Raw genomic sequence first — 18,458 nt, 5'->3', positions numbered from 1 at the left:
GTCAGCACCCTTCTCTTCCCCTCGATGGGAAAGCAGCCACTTGGTGCAGAGGCGGGTCAGGGACCTTTCGGCCTCACCTTGTCTGGCAGCTACTGAGGGTCACTACCTGACACTGTCGGCCACCCTCTTTACTAAAGGATCGGGGGGAGGTGGGTGAACACATCAGAGAAGTGACTGGCAGTCTGGGGCACTAGTACCATGGCTGCCGACATCCTGAAGTCAGGCTGCATGCCTGGAGCTAGCTGCTCCAGGCTTTTTTGAGTGAGGCTGAATGGTTGGACCTGACAGAGGTCACCCTCCAGAAGGGCTAAGGTACAGTGGCTTGTCTTGCTCCGAGCCACTTTGGTCACATCTGTGCTGGGGTGGTTTACAACAGGGAGACTGCGCACAGAGCTTGTCTGGGCGCGTGCTGTGTGAATGTTAGGGCTGCTTGTCTGCACGGTCCACGCCAGCCTAAAAGTGTCCGGAACGTGGCCTGATCCTGTAGCTCCCTCCATTGCTCTAAGAGTTCACAGAAGTCACTGCCAAGCCTCGTAGCCAGTATGTGCCTGAGGCAGAGGGAAGGGCTCTACTATAGATCAGGCACAGGGTAACGGAGGGAGACACATGTCGGCTGCCCAGAGTCCCAGACTCCAAGTGGCCTTGGAACTCAGGCTGCCCATCTTAGGGACCTGATGGGCCTTAGATCTGTTCTTCTGCAGGAGTGTGTGGGTCTAGCTGGTGGTACCTGGGGCCCCACACTCCTGTCTCCCTAACTCCCTGGTGGTGGCCGTACCTGGTAGGGGTCTGTACTGAGGTCGAAGTATTCTATGAAGCCAGTTGCAAATTCACAGAAGAGGAAGTTGTGGGTCTCGTTGATCGTCCTCAAACACCAGTATGTATTATTGTTGGCGCTGGTGCAGGCACAGAAGGGCCCCACTGCAGAGGGGAGAAAGCGCGTTTCCAAGTGTGCCCACAGAAAGAGGAGTCTGTCAGACGGCCTCCCTGAGCTCTCAAATGCCAAGTGACAGGCTGATGTCAGGCACGGGCTTTCTAAGGCACCTCCAGGGTCCGGCAGTACAGCCCTCTGAAGCCTGGGGAAGGTAGGTGGCCATCCCAGGCCCGCCATCCCCTGCCTGCCCCTGCTTGCTCACGTGTCCAGAGAGGTGCCGTCTGCCAATGGTGGTTGTCGTGGGTGAAGCATGTGAGGCCTGGCATGCTGCACGTGTCATTGTTCTGCAGGCGCTTGAGCAGCTTGCGCAGCTTCTTCTTGCGTTTCTGCTCCCGCAACAGCCATACCTTGTCCTTCTCCTGAAGACCCTTCCTGGGGTACAGAGGACCACACACACTTAGGACCCCAGCCTTGTAGTTCACCCTAGTGGTTGGGCAGTCACCGAAGGCTCTACTGTCCAGGTCACGGCTACGGCCAGGTGCTAGGGCCTTTGTCCTCTAGCCTCCTGCGCCCCCTCTCCCTCAGCAGCACAGAAGTGGGTGCCCAGCGCTTAGTGTGGCTAGGGCACCATATCCAGCCGCTGTGGGGCCTCCGGAGATCTTGGTATGGACCTGGGGCCCTCCCCTCCAAGGACTGCATAGACTGCACAGACCTCCTGGGGAAAACCCAGCCCAGCCTTCTTACTTTTCCTTAAATGTTTTAGCTACAGGCAGGCAGCCATCTCTGAGAGCCACGCACCTTACCCCTGTGGCCTGTCCCCACCCTTACCTGAAAGGGTGCAGGCTGGAGCCTTTGTGCTTGAGGCGGCCTTTGTGCTGGGTGTGGTAACTGCAACAGACACCCCCCACGGCCCCCCCCCAGGAGTCAGAGCTTGGCAGGCGTGTAGTGGGGCTTCCTGGGCTCCCGCATGCCACTGCTGTTTTCCGCTCTAGCCTCTCCTGAGGTACTACACCCCCCCGGCTTGCCAGCACCATGCTTGGCTTGGATGCCCGGGCCAGACTTTACAAGGCCAGGGTTGGTAGAATTTAACCCGGACCAGAGGCTGGGCCCCGCTTCAGGTGGTATCAGCTCTGGCCTCTGAAAGTTGATTCCCATCATGTCGCACACCTCATGCTTAGAGGGGGCTTTGGGGACCAGCATTTTACAAGGCCCGAGTCAGTTAAGGTGTTCAGAACTCCCTGAGTTTAAGTCAAGTAAAATTTTGGCACCAGATTCCAGAGTCACACGTGCTATGTGACTCCCACGCTGGACAGTGATTTCAGAGAGAGTCCATTTGTTTCCGGTGGGAAGTTTCTGCGGGCAGGCAGAACCTGAGTGGCAGGGTGGACCTTGAGTCCCTCAGCCCAAAGGCAGTGAGCAGAAGCCCCTGTCCCTGCCTAAGCCAGCTGTGCAAGGCAAGGTCCCTGAGTCCTGTTAGAGCTGCTCAAAGGCAGCTCAGCCTGGCCACCTGAGGAGAGGCCACCCAGAGCCAAAAGATGAGGGTTATTATTGGCTCTTTACCTTGACAAATAAAGATACAACTGAAAAGCAGCAAAAGGGGTCAGTACCGAGAGGGGAGTTCGTGCCTGCAGACTGGTGCTCAGGGGCTTGAGAGGGTCCTCTCTGCTGCCCCCTCACCTGATTTTATGGCAGTCACACTCTTCTGGCCGCTTCTTCTTCAGGTGACCCCTGACTTCCCGCAGGTTCTTGATTTTGTTCTGCAGGGTTTCAATCTGGGGGAGGAGGGAACGGGAGAAGCCTAGAGACCACGAGGCAACTGCGGGTCGGAAGGGTACAGCCACTCCTGTATTTGTGGTTCTGCCCATGGAAAGGGGGCTCCCTTCCCCTTGGCCAGGACCCCCTAAAGGACCAGCCTCCTCTGTCTGTCCCAGGGGAGAGTGCCAGCAGAGCCCACCGAGGCCGTGGGAAGGGCGAACTCTATCGGAGGCATCTTTCGGGGCTAAAGCACAATTCTGAGTTGCCCTCAGCCAGCCGATTCCGGGTTGGACCTGTGGCCAGCTGCTAGATCCAACGACTCAGGTTCCTTTTCTGGGGTCACGGATTCTGGGGCGGGGGCACTCTTGCTTCTTCCCCTGAGCAGGTCCCCCTGCCCTCCCACCCTCCCTGTGGACGCTGCCACTAGCCTGTGTACCCTGTGCTGTCCGAGGCGCGTGGCCGTACCTCATGGTCAATGTGCAGCTTGTGGTCTTTCCACGCCTGCAGGGACTTGTACAGGTCCAGGTCACACTGGACTGTGTCATTCTCAAGGATGTAGCACCTGCTCAAGGGATGGAGTCGTGAGTGGCCCTGAGGGGTGGGGAGGGGCCCAGCCCTTCGCCCCCAGCCTCCACCCCGCCTCTCACCGATGGGTCACTTTAATGGGATTGGGGGCAGAATAGTCTGGAAGGCCTCCAGTGCCGCTGAAGCTGCCGCCGTCTTTGTCGTCCTGGTCTTCTGGGGCCCCTGGCCAGTGCCGCTTGGTAAGGTTACGGGTCTGGGGCACATTATCCAGGCCTACATGGAATACCTCACCATCCACTTCAATGGCCACGGAACGGATAGAGCGGTTACGGACATAGCTGGTCTTGTACTCTGTGGGCGTCAGAGAGGAGGACGGGCTAAAGGGGCTGGGACAGGCTGGCCGGGCAGTCCTGGTAATGGATCTTCAATCGAAATAGAGGTGAGACCCCAAGCGTGAGTCTCAGCGTTGCTTGATGTATGGACTTGGGGGATCTCTTCTGGGGAGGGCCTTACACCGGGCAGGCTCAGCACCAAGTGATAGGCTGGTGACGGGGCTTTGCAGGTAAAGATACTTTCGCACCAGAGTTCAATCCCTGTGGTCCAGGCGGTAAAAGGAGAGCACTGACTCCTGCAAGGTGGCCTCTGACCTCCACTCGTGTGGGCCGAGGGTGGATGTTAAGAGCAGGGAACTGTGCCAGTGTGTGCTCTGACAGTAGACTGTCACGTGCTCTGGTGGCCCGTCCCTCAAGTCACATCCAGACCTGACCACTTCCTCCTTTGACAGTAAGGCCTGTCCATGCCACCTGGCTTCTTGTCAGGCCCCCAATTGTCCGTCTGCTTCTCTCACCCTCAGAGTGGTTATTTGAGGGGGATCTGAGAACACAACCTCATCATCACCCCACTCTCCAGACCGTTGATTGGGCCTATAGTGCCCGGCTGGGCCCTTGTGTGCTTGGCTTTATGGTCCTTGTCCACACTTCCTCCCAGCCTCCTAGTGGCCTGTCTTAGTACCGCTGATCTCTCTAATCGTGGCTTATGAGGGGTCTGGCTTGCTGGGTGTCCCTTGCTCTTAGGACAACACCCAGGCCTGGAACACAAGCGTCTGTGGAATTGTTTGAGAGGTCACGTGGCCCGAGCCCTGGCTGCTCCCACTGCCCTAGTCTGGCCAGGGCCGTGACACTTACTTTTCTTAAAGAGCTTGCGGCGGCCAGCTGGCGGGAGTCCCAGTCTGTAGTCCCCGCCGCTGTCACAGCTGCAGGCCTCGCTGCTCTGCCCGTAGTACTTGGGCACCAGGTTGGAGAGGGCCCTGCCGTTGCCACCACCGAAGCGTATGGGGCCCTTGCATTTGTGCAGCTTCAGCATCCCGGAAGCGTCCTCCACACACTGCCACTTCTGTGGGACACAGCGGGGCTTCAGGCAGCCTGCTCGCCACACCCACCTCTCCTCTCCCTGCCCATGCTCAGCTTGGCCAATGCCATACCCCGGGCCACCTCTAAGCACCTGCTCCTCTCTCCTGCCCACACATAGTTGGACCTTCTGCAGGGTCCACCAAGACCCCTGGTGAAGTTGTTCTCGTCTACCTAAAGCCATGTCCTCACGGGGGTTGATCAGCCTTCTTTCAGGGCCACGTTATTCCCCCTAAAACCTCCCAAGGCCTGATCTTCAGGGCCCAAGCTGGTAATCCTGGTCTAGTCTGCCCCTGCCTTCCCTTTGGCTCTCCTCAAATGCTGGGTTTGCTCTCCCTCAGCCCCACACTGTCTTCCAGTACCTGTGGGTACTAACTTCAGTGCAACCCAAACTACAGCAGGAAGGGGTCGTGGCACGATCTTCACTTTGAGGGGAAGCACAGAGCAGGAGAGAGCCTTGCTTCAGGCAAAACAGCTGGGGTGGGTGGGGACATGACTGGAGCCCACTGCCCTTGACTGCTTTTCAAGCTCGTGCCCACCCTGTCCTCTCCGAACCAATCCTCTCACCTAGCAGCCAGAATCTGCTACGTCATAGCTCCCTGCTGCCCCCACACCCTTTGACTCAGCCACTCCTGCTTGTCTCATGTGCCCACAGGCTATCCCTTCTCTCACTCCTTCCTTCCCGTTTCTCTGCCCCCTGAGGCTCATGCCCAGTGAACTCTCCCTCCCCACTCTCTCTAGCCCACCTTGGAAAAAGCTGCCTCTGGACACCAGCCCTTGCTCTCCCTGGACACAACCTGGATTATACATTTTCTTAGCATTTCTCTTGTGATCAATGTCCTCTAAAAAAAGATTCGGACCATCTCACCTGCCCCAGCTGCTCACACGCTGTCTGGTACTCAGCGCGCTGACACAGGTCCTTCACGCGCTGGTACTTGGGCAGGAAGTTCTCCTCCTGGGCGTCCACTTTGTCACTATCCCTCTTGTGGAGCAGTTTGCTGAGGGAGACGTGGGGCTGGTTGAACTGGGGGGGAGCCCTGGGGTGTTGGCCTAGGCTGCAGCCTCTGCACAGCTCTTATGGGTGTGTCTAGCTGCTGAGAGCACCCAGGTTTCAATGGGAAGCCTACAGGAGCTGTTTGTCCCTGGTGGCCTGAGTTGGAATTAAAGGAGCAATGAAGACATTGTTCAGGCTCTGCCAAGTATGTTGAAGGGGGCGGGGGCACGTGGCCTCCAGATTTGAATCCTGTATCAGTCACCTCATTGTGACGGGGAAAGGGGGCTTTGGACACACAGTCTCTGGGTCACCAGTCACCTATAATCTACCGATGGCTGCAGGAGCTCCTCGAAGAGGCCTCCCTGCCCACCACTCACCCTCTCTCCACCAGGAAGGAGTCTCGCCAGACCCTCAGCTTCTTTTTCAAGTGGAACCTAGGAAAGAGGCAGATTAGCCTCCTGTCTGCAGCGTCCCCCCATACTCCCAGGCCTGTCTACAGGTGCTCCAGACCTTGGGCTGGATGGCTGTGGGATACTGGAAATGTCCCAAGGTCCCATGGGCAGGGCAGCTTCTCCAAGATGGGGTCTGAATGCCTGAGGTTGAACTTACCCAGCTCCATGGACATGTGTGTGAGTGTGTGTGTGTGTGTGTGTGTGTCTGCAGCTGTGATTTCTCCTGTCCCATCAGGGGAGGGTTTGTGTAACTGGAGCCTGCTGTCCTCTCCATTTCACAGATGGGGTCATTGAGAGACAACATTCTACTCTGTACCCCAATTCTCAAGTGTCCTGTGCCCCTACACCCTGCACATGTCCACTTCAGACCCTTCCAGCTCCCTCAGTTGGAAGATGGACTGCCTTACAGGGCAGCCAGACACACGCAGACCTCAGGGCTGGGCCTCCTGGGAGGTGAGCCCAGGAAGGCTCAGAGCAAGGCCAAGAATTACACCAAGCAGCGAAACCGGCTATCCAGTGGGCAGTTTCAGTGGTGACCACTAGGGGTCACTCCTGCCTTTCTGGTCTCTCATCTCAACCTATTTTTCCCCTCACTGTTGCTCCTTTCTGCTGCCCAGGACACCTGGACCATGTCACAGTCACACCGCCCATCAGCAGGGCCATAAAAGCCATGGCTGTCAGGACAGAGTCTGAATTCCTGGTTATCATCTTTCCTCTCTAGGACTCAGTCCCCTTGGCTGGGTTACTATGAGGGCCAACACGTTGGAATCCGAGGCACACAGGACAATCCCCACGCCCCTGTGGTCGCACAGCTGCTGCTGTTACTTCAGGCTTTCCTTCACTTTCACTTTGGAAGGTCCTGAGTTCCAGATGGGAGGACAGAACCCCAGAGTGGGGCCCCTACGCCCTTAGTTCCTAACGCCAGAGGCCTTCCCCAGTCCCCGTGGCTGGCTAAGTTCGCCTTGCCTAGGGAGCCCTCCTTCCCTGGGTCTGTCCTGTTCCCTTCTCACCGGTTCACTGGTCGCTCGGAGTCCAGGAGCTTGAGGATGGACTTCCCATCCATGTCTGCGGGGATGTCCAGTCCGGCGATGTCCAGGATGGTGGGGGCCAGGTCAATGTTGAGCACGATGTGAGGGATCCTGGGGAACGGGGAGAGGGGGGAGAAGCTTGGCCACCTGGATGGTAGCTTAGCTCGGGACAGAGGCAGCTGGAGGAGGAGGAAGCTTCCTCCTGCCACCCTGATGGAGGTCAGTTCCCGCTGGACGGTCCTTTGTTCACCAAGGCACTGAGCTGACAAGGTGACCTGCTCTAAGGCTGATCTCCTCCGCCTCTCGGCACATCCTCACCTCTTGCTGATCCCTGCTGGCTGGGCCTGCACACTCTGGCCTCAGCCCCTGCCATCCTCTGCCCAGAACGACCTTTCTGCAGGCAGTTGGGTGACACTTCTAGCTCTCGTCAAGGAGTCTGGCGATAAACCCCAGGCTCTTGGGGACCCCGCTCCTGGGATCGCATCTTAGTGATTGCTGGGTGACCCACTCAGTGGCCATCCGTGGGAGAACAGAGCATAGTTAACTAGTGGGGTGGCAAGGCGGGATGGGGGATGGGCGGACACTCCAGCGGTTATGTGGACAGATGTTTAGCCTGGTCTCACTGGAATTTTCTTTCTGCCTCTCTCTTGCTGGCTTGGAAGACGTGCTGTGCTGAGGGCTGATCTCCACCCCCACCCCACCCCCCTGCCCGTCAGCTGCCGCAGGGACAAGGCTGCCATCTCAAAGGTTAGGCCAAGGAGAACGGCTGAGGGCCATGGCTCCTGTGGTCTTCCAGGAAAGAGCAGAAGGGAGCTAGAGTGCTGCCACCAGGGTCAGGCTCAGCCATTATCAGCCAATGATGGCTCTCTGCTTGAGTGTGAGGTTGCTCCCCAACAGCCACCAGAGCCACCAGAGCAGTGACAGCCCAGCCAGGGGGGAGAGGGGGAGAGGGCATGAAGCACCTTCCCACGGATGGGGAACACCCAGGCTCTGGTATTTCCTGGCACAAACCCCCCACTGTGCTGTTTTTTCACAGGAGCTCCACGCTCCTGGCTTCTGCCTCAGAAGGGTATAAAACTCCTTGGAGTCCGCCCTGGGTAACACATGGCTGGTTTAACCATTCTGCAGTCCTGCCTCCGGGGATGGGGGTGGGAGGTTGTGTCTCGGACTTAGCTGAGCTTCAGACCTAGCGGAACCCAAGGCCTACCCGTGAGCCTGAGACCCGCCGCAGGGGTCGAGTCTTACACTTACAGCGAGCCAGCCTCTACGTTGGGGCCCCTCACATAGAACGGGACCCGGATGTCGAACTCGTAGGGCATGGACTTGCCCTTCACCAGGCCGAACTGGCCGATGTGGTAGCCGTGGTCGGCGGTGTACACGATGTAGGTGTTTTCCAACTCACCCGTTTCCACCAGCATGTCGTAAATCTGCAAAAAGAGGCCAGAGGGGAGGTGGTTGGCCTAGCGCTCACGTAGGGCAAGGAGCCGCAGACCTTCAGCCTCACCACCCCTCTGGGCAAAGTGGGGCAGAACCACTTCTCTGCAAGGCCCGTGCGACTGGACTCACTCCCCTCCTAACACCTCTCACTGTCTGTCCCTCGTCCGTGGACAGTCCCCGTACTGAGGTGGACACCCCACAGGGTGGGACTCCTGCTGTTTTGCTGGCCCACTTGCACCCTTAATAAATGAGGTTGCACGAATGAAGAATGAATGGTGAATGAATGAATGGGTGAATAAGTGAAGCGAGATGCAGCCAGAGCAGGAGTTTGTGACCTTCCTGTGGTGGTGACCGTGTGAAAGTCTGCGCTGCCCAGGGCGGCTGTGGAGCACGGGAACTGTGTCTGGTGTGACCAAGGAACGGAATTGCAATTTTATAGTAGTTTAATGAATTTAAATTTAGATGGCTCTGGGTCCCTAGTAAGTGAGCTATTAGCCCACAGACTGGAGTCTTATCCCTCGATACAAGAAGTGTGTGTGTGTGTGTGTGTGTGTGTGCGCACGTGATGTGATATGTACAAGCACATTCCATCATATATGTGTCTGTGAAAGCCACAGGACAACTTCTGGGAGTCAGCTCTCCCCAGCCTGGAGTCCTGGGGATTTTGACATATGCTTCACTCTAGGTGACCACTGACACACTGTGCTCTGGGGGGAAAAGCCAGTCCCCAAGGGCCGTATTTTATATGCTCCATTTGCATGAAATGTCCAGAATAACAGAAAGAGCTCAGTCCCTGCTGAGACTCAGGGTGACAGCGAAGGGAAGGTGTTCTCCCCCCGGAGGACGGGATGATGAAAATGTTCACGACTGACAGCGTAATGGCCGTACAGCTCGGAGTGTATGTTAGTCCGTGAGGGCTGTGGACGAGGCCTAGCTGGGTAGGGCAAGGCCCTGGGTTCAATCCCGGCAGCGTGTAAACCACGTGGTCCACGCCTGTAATCTTAGCACTTTCGAGGTGGAGGCAGGAAGGCCAGGATTCAAGGTCGTCCTCGGTGACAGAGTGAGTGCTGGGCTCCATGAAACTACCTCTCGAGCAAAACAAAGCAGCCATCGCACTGCGCGCTGGAATGGAGTGAACTGTGTTATAGCAGTTATAGCTGTAACTGATGAGTTATAGCTCGATAAAGCTACTGAAATTGTGTGTGTTTGATTGTTTTGTTTTTAAAGCAACTGAAGCAATGGGTATGGTGGCTTTTGAATGTAACTCCAGAATTCAGGAGACGGAGACAGGAGGCTCCCTGTATGTTAGAGGCCAGATTAGCTACTTAGTAAGTTCTAGACCAGCCTGGGTTACACAGATGAGAGACCCTACTCAGTTTTTTTTTTTTTTTTTTTTTTTTAAAGAAATAAAAGCAGCAGGCCACCATGGTTTCATCAGGCAGCACAGGCTTATGGGCAATTTTCATGAGGCAGAGGCCTCCCCCTGGATTGCTCCAAGCCCCCTTTCCCAGGCCCACATAGAGCTTGGACCTTTGACATAGGTGCTTCTGGGCAGGGCGGAGGCCTGCTAGGGGGGCTGGGGGCGGGGCCTACCGTCTCCATGGAGTCGTCCACAGACATGAGGGTCTGCAGGCGTTTGCGCTGCAGCATGTTGGTGAACTCCATGTGGATGGGCTTCATGGGTCCCGTGTAGCGCATGATCCAGTGCTTGTCTGGGTTGGGAGCATAGTTGTAACTCGGCGTGCTGGTGACAAACACAGGCAGTCAAGAAGAGGGCTGAGGGCCAAACACCGCGTGTGCACTCTCCTGACGTAAGGTGAAAATGGAGGCGGCAGAGCACTGAATGAACTCCAGTCCCCAAGTGCACAACGCCAGCGGCTTAGCGGGAGGCCCTCTTTGAGGACTTTCTGGTGCTCAGTCATTGACCCTTTAAAAGAGGTTCCAGCTGAGAACCTCCCGAAGCCCAGAGCTGATGGGTCCCTGTCCCTGCACTGCAAGTGATGTATTCCTCAGCCCTCGGGGCACCCACGTAGCTGTCCCTCTGGTGGGGGGAGTTCTTTGCATTCGACCTTGGCTTGAGAGAGCAAGAAATGGATGAGGTATGTCACAGTTGCGTGTGCAGGGCCAACTAAGGTCAGGAAGATCTTAAGTTCAAGGCTTGCTTGAACACAGGGAGACCCTCTCTGGGAAAACAAAACAAAACTAAGTACACAAACTATAAAACCAAAACCTAACCCACGGGAAGAGGCCATTGCTCCGCCGTCCACTGGGTCTCAAAACATGAGCACCCAGGCCCCTTAGATCCCATGCCTACCCCAAAAGCTGAACGTACAGCCGAGAGTGTTCTTGCTTGAGACAGGCTTCCCAGAGTGCAGTCGGGAGGGGGGAATGGGAGGCTGTGTGAGGCAGGTTTTCCTGTCAGAACAGCCAATACTTTTCCTGGCACTGGCAGCGCACTGGCCCTACCTGGGGACCCCAGCACTCTGTCACGTCAGAGGGTCTTGTATGAAGATGGCACCACGACAGCTTGTGGCAGACGGACAGATAGGAAACAGCTACTGTGTGCTCAGGGAGAGCCAGGGCCTCAAGGCTCCCTGGCTCATGGCGGCCTCCTGCCGCTAAATCCTGCCCAGCCCACGTGCTCTTTGATTATGAGAAATGCCTGTGTCCCACGAGGCTGGCCCAGGGCATGACCTGCCTGTCGAACATTCTCAGAAACAAGCCTCCTTGTCTCAGGGAGCCAGGAGGGGCTGCCGGGGCTGGAGGGGCTGCCGGGGGCGGAGCCATGCTGCCAGCCGGAGTATAGGGAAGTAAGTCACTCACTGTGACTTGAACTGCGGGATTCAATGGCCGCCCCTGACTCCAGCAGGAGTCGGGCTGCTGTCTGTCCTGTCTGGGAGCATCTTGCCTGGAGGGTGGTGCAGAAGGCCACTGGGAGGCAGTGAGTGACCTCCATTCACTTGGGGAGGCTGTATGGAGTCAGAAGCTGGAGAGCTGGGTCCTGAGGGGACCTGTGCCAGCCAGCGAGCCGCCTGCCCCTGGCTGGGCTCCTCAGACACCTGGGAATTGTCTGGGTGTCGAGAGGGCCTGGGGCTGGCCATCCCCTTTCCTTACACTAGGTGATGCTCAGAGGTGACCCCCCCGGAATTTCGGCCAGGGGGACTTACACTGCATCTCGGAGCAGCAGGCTGTGACCTGCCACCCAGCCTGTCAGCACAGCCTCGTCTTCACAGGTCTTGGGAGGCCTTGCCCTCGGAAGTCACATGTTGGAAGCTGTGCTGGGGGCGGGTAGAAGGACATGTCCGTGCGGGTCCGTGAGCGTGTGTACCTGTGTGTTTCCCTAGTCGTGTGTGTATCTGTGTGTCTGCGTGTATGTGCCTGTGCAGGTTGTAACGTCTGTTTGCATGTGGGCTTTTTTTTTTTCTGTGTGTCTGAATGTGTCAGTCAGCGTTTGTCTCTGTGTGAGCTCTTTCGTGCCTGTGTGTGTCTGCATGCAGATGGAGTGTCTGGGGTACCCGTGTGGGTGTGTCTGTGTGTATCTGAACATGGATGTCTGTGTGACTGTGTGCATGCGCTGTGTGGCCCATGTTCCGGTGTGTCTATGTTTCAGCGTCTGGAAGTGTGTCTGCAGGAGTGTGGCATGGTGAAGTGAGTGGCGAGCCTGGGGGCACTGAGAGGAGCAGACGGGGGTGGGGGGGAGGGCTGGCATGAGCTCAGTAATGCCTGCCCCTCCAGGCGCAGGGATGAGACGGGCTTGCTGAGGGTGGGAGGTGTCTACCCAGAGGCCCTGCCTCCACCATCCACTCAGAACTCCGCCCCTCTTCACCTCTTCCTGACGGCTGCTGTCTAACACCCTCCTGCTGAACCGTTAGGAGCTGCTGTCCTGGGGGGGCCTCCGGGCAAGCAGCTAGGGGGTCACACTTCATTGTCAGAGTGTGTAATTTCATTTCAAAGGGACAGTACAGGAGCAGGCGGCCTCAGACACCACACACTGGCTGGCAGGGACCCGGCGGGGGATGGGGTGCTGTTAGCTTCCCACTCTGGGAGAGGGGGCAGAGGGTGCTGGGGAGCTGGGCAGACAGGCCCACATTTGTAAGAGGCTGGATGTGCACTCAGGGTGCCCCGCAGATGCAGTTCATTGTCCTCTGTCAGCTCCTCCCTGAAGCCCGGGGAGCAGAAGGCTAACGCACCCTGTTATCCCTCTGACTGCTTCACACTGTCACAAAGTAATTAGAGCTGAGCTGGGGGGGGGGTAAACACCCCAGATATTAAGGCAGAGTCCAAACTGCCCTGTCCTTGCCACCCCAGAATGTCACAGCAAGCCTGCTGGGTGTCACCGCTGAGCCTGAGGTAGTTTAAGGCCGAGGAAAGCCAGAGAACTGTCCAGAAAGCCATACTAGCCAGTTGGGTAAGGACTTGGGGGCCAGGCAGTGAGATGAGAAGCCTAGTGGAGGCTGGAGCTGAATCCTGGCTCTGTCGTTTCACAGCTGGGTGACCTCGGGTACCTATTAGCTTTCTGTGTTTCTACATCTGTGACGTGCGAACACTGAATGTTTGCATCCAAGGTGGCCCTAATGATCCCTCTTCTTGGTCATCATCCCCCCAGTAGGCTTCTCTGATGGCACAGTGGTTGATACGTGTGCCCCTTCTGGGTAGAAAGGATGGTAGCATCCATCTTGACCTCTTTCCCTTTCTGTGTTACGGAGAGGCCCACACAACAGGAAGTAGGAGCTGGGTCAGGACCTCAGCTTCCCACCCCAGGCTCCTAACACAGGGTCATGAGGTGGTGTGTGCTTGCTGTTTAATGGCCTGCCACAGCCAGTAGCTGACGGAGCTTCGAGCCCTGTAAATGTTTGCTGGCCCCTAGGCTGGACTCAGAGCCACCCAGGGACTGTGAGGGTGTTCCAGGGTAGGAGCCCGCTTCAGTGTGGGAAATACCACCACCCCACAGGCTGGGGCCCTGAACCTAATCAAAAGGAGAGAGCTGGATGAAAACCAGCGTTCGCCTCTGTCCCTGACCGCAGGGGTCATGTGACCGGCTGCCACCTGTCATGATGGACTGAACCCTCAAACTGGGAACGAAAGTACATTTTCCTAAGTTCCTTTTGTGCAGGCAGAGTACAGGCTCTGCCCGAGTAGAACAGGTTTAAATGGAGGCTATAAACACAGGCTCACAAAGGAACTTCGGGTGTGTGAAGACTTGGGATCCCAACCCAGGAACCATCCATCCGCTCACTATGGGCTGAGCCAGGCTGGCTGGCCCCTGTGCCAGAACCACAGCTGATCAACAGCGGGACCCCGGGATCTGTGTGTGACTTAGCAACTGAACCATCTCTCCAGCTAGCTCCCCCATTCCCTGCTCTTGCTGTTTGTTTGTTTGTTTGTTTGTTTGTTTGTTTGTTTTTGAGACAGGGTCACATGCAGCCCAGGTTAGCCTCAGCTGTCTATGAGGCTGAGGTTGGCCTTTCACCCTTGACCCTCCCGTTTCTACCTCCCAAGTGCTGGCAATGGTAGCTTTTGGCTCCTTTAACCAGGAGGGTTACGGGGAAGGCCAACCAAATCACCGCTGTCGTACTGTCGCTAAGCCCTGACCCTCCCACACCCGGTACCATGCTGGGCTGAGGCTTACATGTGCTGCGATGCATTGGGGAAGAGGCGCGAGTACTGGGGGGCTGAGTCCTCGGGGCCGTGGGGAGCTGCGTGGCTGATGACCATGAGCACAGGCCTGTGTGGGTACATCTTCTTGGACGTGCGGAAGAAGCTCACGCTGTCATTGGTGATGAGATCTGTGAGGTAATCCTGGGGGAGGGAGAGACGAAGAGGCGGTGAGGGCTGGGTCACACATGATGCTCCCTACCCGCCATGTGCTGTGCCAGGCATCGCGGACAGAGCTACGACCAGGCCTGGACCACTGCCTACAGGGAGCTGATGGCATGGTAGACCGCAGGTAAGCGAGTCGCCTGAACAGGATCTAGGATCCCCTGGGAGACAGACTTGGGCATGTCTGTGCCGGCGGCGTGTGTGTGTGTGTGTGTGTGTGTGTGTGTGTGTGTGTGTGTATGTATCTCCGTCGCTTTAAATGAGCCCTGGCCGGGCTCCTGGACTGTACCGGGGGAGAGGGGGCCTGAGCAGCAGCCATTCCGTCATTACTCTCGTTGAGGCATCACAGCAACAGAAAAGGAACCAAGACGTGACGCTTGGTGGAGGAAGACAGGGCAGGAGAGAGTGGGGAACACGGCGAGAGGGGGCTGCAACCGCCCCCCACTCCGTGACAGACAGAAAAGATGACTGACGACAGCGCTGGGTGTTTCTGGTCAGCCGAGAGCGGACCTATGTTTCCTTCTGTAATCTAGAGAGTGGGCCTGGCGACCAATAATCCCTCCCGAGAAAGGAAGGCGCGGGGAAACTGGGCTTGAGGGCCCCTCTTGGGGGATGCTCCCGACCACGCACCTAATTAGGTGTGAGAGGCACACCCGGGAGGTGAGGTAAGGGCCGGGCTCTCCAGCCGGGGGGGTGCCGGGGCGGGCGCACAGCTTACCGTGGAGTAGTCGGAGCCGTGCTTCTCCTTCACGCCATTCCGGCAGAGCGTGTAGTTATAGAAGCGGGAGTTTTTGAGGAGGCCGACCCACTCCTTCCAGCCGGGCGGCACGTACGAGCCGTTGTACTCATTGAGGTATTTTCCGAAGAAAGCTGGGAAGGGAGCAGGGGCTCGTGAGAGAGAAGCTGGACTTGGCCTTGGCATCACTCAGTCCTGTTGACCAGAGACCAACACTCTCCTCTGCCCTTTGGCCGAGAGGGGGAGCCCAGGGCCCCTTCTCACAGACGTTCGCCCGCACAAGGGAGAATGGATAGTAGGATTAACGGAGGGGAAATCAAGGAATTTTGAAATACAGCTATTGAAATATTAAAATAATTTACAGTGGATAATATGTCCTCTAAAAATTAGTCAAGCTGGGCAGTGGTGGCACATGCCTTTAATCCCAGCCCTCGGGAGGCAGAGGCAGGCGGATGTCTGAGTTTGAGGCCAGCCTGGTCTACAGAGTGAGTTCCAGGACAGCCAGCGATATACAGAGAAACCCTATCTTGAAAAACAAAACAAAACAAAACAAAAAAAAACAAAACAAAAACCAATCAAACAAAAAAGCCTGTGATTTCTGTGGATGATAAAGTCCTGGATTCTGGTTTGTGGCCTGTGAGCATGGTGGAAGTTTCTGCTCTGTAGGCTAGTGTGAAGAAAGCTGCGCCCTTCTTGGGATGGTCTGAATGAGACCGGTACCATTGGCTCCTGTGTTTGCGCGATTAGTCCTCAGTTAGTGAACTGTTTGGGAAGATTAGAAGGTGTGCCCTAGCCGGGTAGTGGTGGCACAAGCCTTTAATAGAGGCAGAGACAGGCAGATCTCCGTGAGTTCAAGGCCAGCCAGATCTACAGAACAAAGCTTCGGGACAGCCAGGGCTTTTCAGAGAAACCCTGACTTGGGGGGAAAAAATAGAAAAGAAAAGAAAAGGCGTGCCCTTGTCAGAGGAGGTGCGCTGATGGAAGTGGGCTTTAAGGTTTCAAAAGCCCATCAAGGCCCAAACTTGTCCCCTAAGCCTGCTTCCCGGATATCAAGGTGTAACTCTTCCTCTTTGCTACTTCTCTAGCACACACCTGCCTGCCTACTGCCAAGGCCCCCACCAAGATGATAATGGACTAAGCCCCCGAAACTCGGTTAAATGGTGTCTCTTCATAACAATAGAACGGTGACTAAGGCACCCCTCGTTCAGGCTTATGGGTGCTCTGGAGTCTATATTCCACAGTCCTAGATAAATCGACAGCACCCAAAAGTTGGTAGGGATGGACCCCCTGGGGTTCTTGGAGACAGCTGGGGTGTGTCAACTGGCCCAACACTTTGGACTCTCTTTGGCACTGTCTGCCGGACTTGAACACTGGCTCTGATCCAGCCATCTGAAACTCGAGTATTTACGCCACAGAAAAGCATGCACATGCTCATCAGAGGTCACACAGGACACCCTGATGGCAGCACGCTCAGAGAGCAAACAGAAACCACTAAGAAGTGCATTAGCAGGAGGCGTGCAGAGGAAACTCCGGAATATGTTTATACAATAGAAAATGACACAGGCTTGCACTATACTCAGGAGCGTGGGTGTGCGTGTTACCAGGACGGGAGACAGACCAGACAGAAAGACAGCCTGTGAGACTCCTCATGGGGCTGGAGACGGCTCAGAGGTTAAGAGCACACACTGTTCTTACAGAGAACCTGGGTTTAGGTCCCACCACCTACTCTGGGTCAGTAAACTCCAAATAAATCTTAAAAAAGAGCTGATTTAATGACATTCAAGAGCTGGGCAGAAGAAATCTACCTTGCTGGTCAATGCGGGCCTCAGGGAGGGGCCTGGGGCCTTATTTCTTGCACAAACATAGAGGCCCCACTGGTGGCCTCTGGAGTGGCCACCTGGCCACCATGCACTCCAGTCCTTGTCAGCAACCATGCCCGCTGTTCACAAAACCACCCCAATCCAGATTTGATCAGGACAGACCTGGAGCTTCTCCCCGGGGATGAGGAGACAGGCTGTTTTGCTCAGAGGTCAGACCCTACCTAATCCTCTGTTTCCAGACAGGGACACTGAGGTCCCCGTCACCCCGCCACTATCGAGGCGAGCACAGGACCTTGACTGTCTGCGGTAGGAGGGTGGGAGAACCCCAGAGCACACTGATCGGAGCTGTGCCCTGTGACCAGCTGGTACCTGGTGGGTGCTGGTGCAAAACTCAAGAGAAGAGAGAGGTAGAAAGGGAATGCGTATCACGGCAGAAAGGGGCAAGCCGAGCTCCTGTGGGCCCAGAGGACGGTGTTGGGGACCTTTGAGAACAGAGCTGGGCAGCCTGCTGGCTCAGGGGTTAGGGGCTGCAGCAGGGTGGGCGCCCTGGAGACCTGGCAGCTGGCTGGTGGAGAGGACCATCTCCTTGGAGCGTGGGCCACTTGTACCAGAGTCCCTAAGGGATAAGTCAGAGGAGACAGGTTTTCTGAAGACCCCACAGTAGTGCAGGGCCAGGGGCAGCCACTCCTGAGGGGTGCAGAGGAAATGCTGCTTGGAAGGCTCTAGGCCCCAGAGAGAGGTGAAAAAAGGAAGGAGGAGTCTTCTGTGGGAAGATGGAGAGATGAGCAGATAGAACCTGGTGTGTGTGTGTGTGTGTGTGCGCGCCTGGGAGGGCAGGCACAAGGTGATTGTACCATCAGAGTTCCAGGAACTTCAGGTACCTAGCACGAGATGTGATTAGGCAGCGGGTGCCTCACAAAACAGCATTCCTGGCTGGGTGACAGAAGTGACCAAGACCTGAGGCAGGCGGATTTGACAGCGCTCCGGGAGAGCAAGAGGCCAGCCTTTCTCTTCCTACAGAGCTCGGCAAGGTCATCGCCAGAACGGCCAGCAGCAAGGTCAGGGCAGCCTGCGGGGATCAGTTCTCTAAGGTGGTCCTTCCATCCCGGCTGCCCTTGTCCCCAGACGATACTAGTAACTCACAGAGGTGGCACTGCTATCATTATAATGGCCGATTCCAGAGCTGCTGGATGGCGACCCCTCCTCCAACACCCGGGGGCAGCCTCCTAGCCACAAAGAACCTTCCAGAACAAAATGTCAGTGGTGCTCAAGAGGAGAAACCATGACCTTATTTTAAAACTACCATCACGAACGAGGCCCTGGGTTCTTTGGAATCATACTCTGAGGGCTGAAAGGGCTCTAGGAGATCAAGGCTGCCTCAAACCAAAACTAATCATCCTCAGTGTTTTGGTGACCTCATGCTTCCCCATGGGTGACCCTGCCACTACCCTGTACTCCATGACACTCCTACCTCTTCATGCCCTACTGTACCTTCTTCTTCGGGGGGAGGGGTTTCCATATAGCAGGGGCTAGCAGGTCCTTCTACAGGTTAGACCAGCTGTGTGAAAGTTACTCTTGTAGAAAAAAAGACACAGAAAAGACATCAACAAATGG

At 56.3% G+C, this 18,458-nt stretch overlaps 1 protein-coding gene across 5 annotated transcripts in view; it reads right to left on the bottom strand.

Moving 5' to 3' along the window:
• The window catches only part of Sulf2 (sulfatase 2), a 74,536-nt gene that overhangs the window by 4,010 nt on the left and 52,068 nt on the right, over nucleotides 1-18,458 (bottom strand). For all 5 annotated transcript variants that reach the window (XM_055596253.1, XM_055596250.1, XM_055596251.1 and 2 more), the window contains exons 4-17: nucleotides 15,007-15,158; nucleotides 14,098-14,267; nucleotides 10,062-10,212; nucleotides 8,283-8,458; nucleotides 7,014-7,142; nucleotides 5,929-5,985; nucleotides 5,426-5,555; nucleotides 4,336-4,543; nucleotides 3,274-3,502; nucleotides 3,092-3,188; nucleotides 2,549-2,643; nucleotides 1,700-1,759; nucleotides 1,134-1,303; nucleotides 776-918 (exon numbers count right to left, since the gene is read on the bottom strand). In XM_055596253.1, the coding sequence (XP_055452228.1) occupies nucleotides 776-918; nucleotides 1,134-1,303; nucleotides 1,700-1,759; nucleotides 2,549-2,643; nucleotides 3,092-3,188; nucleotides 3,274-3,502; nucleotides 4,336-4,543; nucleotides 5,426-5,555; nucleotides 5,929-5,985; nucleotides 7,014-7,142; nucleotides 8,283-8,458; nucleotides 10,062-10,212; nucleotides 14,098-14,267; nucleotides 15,007-15,158 (1,967 nt within the window). The remainder of the gene's footprint in view (nucleotides 1-775; nucleotides 919-1,133; nucleotides 1,304-1,699; nucleotides 1,760-2,548; nucleotides 2,644-3,091; nucleotides 3,189-3,273; nucleotides 3,503-4,335; nucleotides 4,544-5,425; nucleotides 5,556-5,928; nucleotides 5,986-7,013; nucleotides 7,143-8,282; nucleotides 8,459-10,061; nucleotides 10,213-14,097; nucleotides 14,268-15,006; nucleotides 15,159-18,458) is intronic.

The sequence above is a fragment of the Psammomys obesus genome, unplaced genomic scaffold, assembly GCF_907164565.1.
Source record: "Psammomys obesus unplaced genomic scaffold, mPsaObe1.curated_primary_1811, whole genome shotgun sequence".
NCBI classification, from domain to species: Eukaryota; Metazoa; Chordata; class Mammalia; order Rodentia; family Muridae; genus Psammomys; species Psammomys obesus.
The sequence above is the reverse complement of the archived record's forward strand: the minus strand, read 5'-3'. Positions and strand labels throughout refer to the sequence as shown.